Consider the following 6,407-nt stretch of genomic DNA (forward strand, 5'->3'; position numbering starts at 1 on the left):
TTCGATTGGTCGTATAAACTATAATTAGATGTCTAGCTTACGTAATATCTATGAAGGTCTAATGTTGCTATAATAAAATGTTGAACGGGTTAGTTTTTATTTTAAAAGCTGTTAACATAATCTTTATTTTTATGTACTTCCAGGCATACCAAATAATGGTAAGTAATTTTTATATATTTTATCCAAATTTTAAACATACGTAATACTTCCGTACAACGGACAGAAAGTTGAGTTTAAGCTTTAGCTCGTTTGCCCGGGCCCCTGACATTCAGCATGCACCTTCGTGCGTAACAAAAATAAATCAATAGATGAAAATATCAATGTAATATAATATGTAATATTTAATGAGATGACATTATAAACAATGAATATTGAATTTAACAAATATTATACAATGCATATTATGTTATACATATAAGCATTCTGCACCTTTGAGGTCCAATAAAATCAACAACTCATTAGTTGGCCTGTAGAAAACCAAAGCACAACTATGGCCCACAGCAGGTGCCAGTGCAGATACAACCTACAAGCCCATCACAAGCTCTTTGTAGAGAAGTAAGAAGGACCAATTGAAAGGACTAATCTAATACACTTTGGCAGCAAAACAACTGCAAGATACAGTAATACCTTAGATACTCACCCTAAAGAAGGGAACACAGACAAACTTCATAGAAACGTTACATTAGCATAATAACAACAAAACTCCATAAGCCAAAAAGCAATGCAACAAAGAAGGTGCATTCGAAAAATTGTGCACTAAACAAGAATTGATGCAAGAATAGTATAACCTACACACCGATATATAATATATATATATTAATGCTTTGTTTTCTGATTTGATTTTTTCAGATGCACCCAAAGGTAATTTCTTTTACTTTAAAATAAACTTTAATTATTTAAAACGTTTAATTTGAGTAAGGGAACTTTATTCTGTAAGACGACAAAAGCCCTTACTAATTGCTGTGATTTTGCAGTGAAACAATTAAATTTAATTTTAATAATTACATAACATGAAAAATATGTCTAGTAATTTAACAAGCATTTTTATTGTTTTGTTATTGCTTATTGTAATTAATGTATCTAGTATAAGAAAAGCTTGAATTGATAGCAAATAAAAATAAATCTATGAATCTTACGTAATACTTACCTGTAGCATGCAAGACCTTGGCAGACATCATCTTTGTGCTGGATTCTTCTGGTAGCATCGGTGCTGACAACTACATCAAGATGTTGCAATTCGCAGCCAACATCACTGATAGGTTTACCTTAGGCGTCAATGATGTTCTATTTGCTGAGATTATCTACGGCGCAGTCGTTCAAAAAATGTTTGATTTTAATGACAATATGGACGCCACAAGTTTAAAAATGGTAACTGATGTTTTATTTTTGGTTAGGTGTAATTGCTTGCAGATGAACGAAATGTGACTTTTACTCAAGTACACTAAGATTTACATTTAATGAGTTTTAAAAACAAGTATCATATAAAAACAAATACGTAAAAAGACAATTCCTCATTTATACAGCTTATACATCAACAATCAATAACTAATGAATGATAGATTTAAATAAAAGTAGGAATTTTCCATAAAGTGCTGATTTATAGATATTTCTTCAGAACAATCCATCAATTAGCAAGGGATGGCGGTAGTAAGGGCTCAAACTCAGGACTGTTGTGATGCCAGTGAATGGCATCTTGATCGGCCATGCAGCCAGGTGTAAAAGCAAACTTTCATAAATAAATATAACTTTTTAGTGGAATCGACAGTTGAAACCCAATTTTTTTAAATTTCTCTGATTAGCTTGCAAATTCCTGATCTCGAAAACGGCCCTAACAATTTTATCTGAACGATATGGGTCTTCGAGTATTTCCGCAGAGTTTGATAAAACTATTGATTTTCATGAACATTTTGCGCACCGTCTTCTAGGTCTGGATCTATAGGCCTATAATTAGAATTTTATAAACTCTACTACATTTACACATTCACTTAACCAGGATTTTGTTCTCTGGAAAAAAAAAGGGGGGGGGGTGAAGCAGAGTAAAAAAAAAATTCCTTTTTAAAAATCTAACATTGATAAATTATTAAGAGCAAATACTTGCTCTATAAGCTGTATAAAAGAGGAATAGTATTTTTATTAACTGTTTTCTTATTCAGTGTAAACAAAAATCTTCTGTTAACTATAGATTTGTTAGATATCCATATTAAGACATTTTCTATTTCAAAAACTTTGTATTTACATCCACTTACATCAATCAGTCTTCTGTTGAACACAGTTCCACTTAGATAATTATTCATATCATCAAGCAAACACAAGGTGTAGATTTAGTAGTCGGTGTTCTTTACAAATCTTCTATCAACTCACTGACTCTTGTCTCGTACAGATTTGGAACACGTTATTTCCCCCACTTTACATTCTTGGATCAAGTTGAAACTTCGCACAATTATTTTCCTTAAAAATCAATTTTAAAAAATTAATTAATTAAATTTGTTTAATATAGAACAAGGGAAATAAATATTACAATATTGAGAGATGTGTCTGTAAAAATGTGTAGTTTTTTCTCCTTAGATTTGATTTTTTTTTAATTTATTTTTTTACAAATATTATGCATGTCTCTGATTGCGAATATAGCGAAAGTTTTCCAGTTCATGTTTTGACTAAGGCTATATATAGGCAATGAAAGATTTACTATTAAAGTAACACAGTAGGGGGTTTTCTGTTGTACGATACATTTGAATATTAGGTGAACACTTTGTATCCTCGATTAACCCTTTCTCTCCTGACTGACGATGCTAACGTTGATTTGACGCTATTAAACTAAAATTGATTTTTGGATTCCTAAACTGTATTTTGTGCTGGGTAAAAAGAGTATGCCTTAACTCCTATAATTCGATACCAAATATAACATTTTTTAACAAACACAAAAGTTATTAATTTTTAATCAGCACAGAATAGTGAAATACAAATGAGCGAAATGAATAATACTATCTGAACGAGGAAAATAATTACGGACAGAAAGAGTTAAGGAAGACGAATGAACTGGTTCAATCTTTTAGAGTTGTTATGTTGCTAGTGTCTGATATGAAGATTTACTTCGATTTCTTGTCGTCGTGAATACTCACGAATTGAATCAATAAACTAATGCTGCTTTGAGCTGATGCTTAGTCTAAATTAATAACAAAGAAATATTTAAAAAAAAAAAAAACTAATTTGAAGTAAGTACATAAAAAATTTAGTATAAATAATTATAATAAATGCTAATATTTAATTTTCAGTTGACGACTTTGGGCTCATGTTTTTTTTTCCTTCTCTTAAGCTAACATATTAAGTATAGTTTCTTTTAAAAAAATGTGTAAGAACTTTTCGAATCCCATGTGTCTTGGAGTAAGTCTTCATACTATCTATGTTGTTTGTACTTCAAGGCAATCTTACACACTCCATACTTGAAACAAGCAACCAGGACAGACAGAGCCTTGAACTATGTCATCAACAGTACCATGCTAGATCCCAACTACTCTGGTGCCAGACTCAATGCCAAGAAAATTGTCATTTTGATGACTGACGGAGCCTCAGACTTCCCAGCTTTAAGTACGTCATGAGATTTTATTTAATTACTATAAGTATATTTAATATTTGTAACTATATAGTTATTGTGTGTAGATATCAATATTACCAGGGCCACCGCTACCTGTTGTGCAGGCTGCCGAGTTTTATGAGACTGTCAAATCATTATTCCAAGGTTACTTTGAAACAAAAATAGTTAAATAAAAAATTACTTACATATTTTGTAAAAATTCTAATTATTCCATTATCCTTTTAAAAATATAAACTATACCCGTAGTACATATGAAGTTATTTTTGAAACTTTAGAACAAAAATAGAGCGGTGCGCGAGGGATTCCCATGGGTTTTTCCATAAGCGCTAACCCATTTCTGACCTTGAACTTTCGCGGGTTATGCTAGTAATATTTGTTTTGAGTCGAATAACCCGCTCTGAAAGTAGATCTAAATCTAGTACCGGTATTTAAAAACTTATTTTTAATAGCTGTTAGTTTCGCGTAGAATATGTTTGTGTGATTATAGAGTTTAGGTCTGCATTAAGTTCCTTTGTGTTCTAGTTTAAAATATATTTTAGTTAAGTTGTTTTTCGTAGTAATCAAATCAGTTAAAAACTTGTAAATATTTAATGTTAATTCTAATTAATATGTAATTGTAAGTAACAGTATTTAAATCTCTTTTAGTGTTGTTGTTTTTTTTTAAATCGTCACATTATTCCATTATGGATTAGTATTGCTATTATGTTTTGAATTATTGATCATCAGTATATTTACTGCAGCGTTTCTCAAATTTTGGCCTCCCTAAAAGGGGGGGGGGGGTCAAGTTCCTTTCATGTGGATGGGGGGGGGCGCAAAGTCCTGACAAAAAGGGTTGTGAACAAGTGCACCTATCCACGTTCAGACAATACAACACTGTTGAGCAGTCAGAGTTATAGAGAAATTGTTTATACATTATGGTCGTTTACACTGTTCATTGTAATATACCTGCTCATCAACTATACATTTATCTTCGCAAATACAGGAGCATACGCGAATAGCCAGAACGAGTTTTGAATGTGATCACAAAGAACGAAGATGTCAGATCTCTGAATGCACGTAAATCCTACATTGTTCCTAGTACATGATTTATTGTTGTACTTGAGGGCTACAACGATTGTGCGAATATGAAAGGGAAAAATGGAATGGCCTACAAAAATAAATATTTAAATCAAAGGGTACTTTTGGAACAGTGTACAGCTCAGTCTTAGTGAAAATTTTGCTGTTCTAGAAAAAAAAAAGGGGGTTCGGCATTTTTAAATTTTGCACTCAGGCAGCCACAACCCTCACGGCGGCCCTGAATATTACATATGTAGGTATCACCATTGTGTCAGACATTATCAAAACATTAAGTCGGCAAATAGTTTTCGATACTTTCTGGGTATATAGCACTTACATGTAGACAAGTCCCACAGTAACGATGTCATGTACAAGTTATCTACCAACTGGTGAAATCTATTTTATATTTTGAGTTTATCTTTGCACTTAAATGTTTGCGCACACTTTGACTCGATGCTAAAAGGAATCTTCGCGAAATAAAAGGCATAGAGATCTAAGAATTATTTTTGAACTTTCTGCATTCTTTTAATTGTGTGCACTCCTTTCAATGTAGCTAAGGAAGCCGCTCAGAAAGTGAAAGAACGAGGTCTGTCTATCATTGCTGTCGGTATCGCCAATGCCAACATAGATGAGCTGAAAAATATGGCCAGCACGGTGGATGACGTGTTCAAGGCTGACACATTTGACGACCTGAAGAAGATTGCTGAGAAAGTTACACAACGTACTTGCGACAGTAAGTCAACACACGCAAACACACTCTCACACAGACATGTATATATACGCACGCGTTCTCTTATTATCTACATACACATAACTATATGTGTTGATCTGCAATGCGATTACATAGATTGTAGTTGAGTTTGTTATTATTATGGTGATTATCTTCCTTCATACGTTGTGTGATCAATCAAAGAATATCGTTAAGCCGAAGCTACTAATTTAATGTATACACTTAAACAGAAAAAAATTTCAAATAAATAGTAAATCTTTTAGAACTTGTAAGTACTATATTGATGAACACACTTTGTTAATATATAATACAATTCAGTTTCAATACATTTACACTGAGGCCCCGAAGCAATTAATGTATCTCTTTATTTAATCTCTACAATCTACTTCTTTCCTTTTCTAGAATTATCTAAGCTATTTTTAACGTATGGAAACTTATCTTAGCTTTGTACTAACTAGCAAACAATAGAAAGTACGACCTTGCTACGCAATCACTCAGTTCTAAAACATACATGCAGTAAAAAGAATATGGGGAGGGGAATGGGGGCATGTAATGTTTTTTTTCTATCTCAGTGTCTGCATTTATCAGTGTCTGTATTTATTTTTATGTCAATATTTTTGCAAAGATAACAATTGTTTTAAATCTGGTATTTCTTTTCAAATTTCAGAGATCAGTTGTTGATGAATTGACTCCAATAAACAATCAACACTAAAGATCAGGATATTGAGTGAATCGCTTTTATAAATAAAATACGAAACACATCTGCTGACAAAACTTGTTTCTTGTTTTTATTTTATTAGTTCATAAGTCTGAGTGTTACAAATGTTCACATTTTTTTTTACATCTTTGTGTGTGTGTGTGTGTGTGATAACATACGCAAACCGTCACAGCTTCCTTACGACAAAGTCAAAGGGAAAATGAGATAATGATAACATCTTGAAAAGCTATAACAGTGGTTATGCTTGCCATTGATGTGGCAAAATATGTAGGTCACAGCTGGGGTTTCCAAGGGAAATATTGCATTCCTCA

General features: G+C 32.4%; 1 protein-coding gene across 1 annotated transcript; it reads left to right on the top strand.

The window, feature by feature from the left end:
• Nucleotides 1–811: 811 nt before the first annotated feature.
• On the top strand, nt 812–6,152 carry LOC129921660 (collagen alpha-5(VI) chain-like). The gene is made up of 5 exons (XM_056003858.1): nt 812–861; nt 1,154–1,368; nt 3,420–3,585; nt 5,202–5,381; nt 6,046–6,152. Exons 2-5 carry the CDS (start codon nt 1,228–1,230, stop codon nt 6,057–6,059), a joined length of 501 nt encoding a protein of 166 aa, XP_055859833.1. The 5' UTR covers nt 812–861; nt 1,154–1,227; the 3' UTR covers nt 6,060–6,152.
• The last annotated feature ends 255 nt before the right edge of the window (nt 6,153–6,407 follow it).

Source organism: Biomphalaria glabrata, chromosome 11 (assembly GCF_947242115.1).
Source record: "Biomphalaria glabrata chromosome 11, xgBioGlab47.1, whole genome shotgun sequence".
Taxonomy (NCBI): Eukaryota; Metazoa; Mollusca; class Gastropoda; family Planorbidae; genus Biomphalaria; species Biomphalaria glabrata.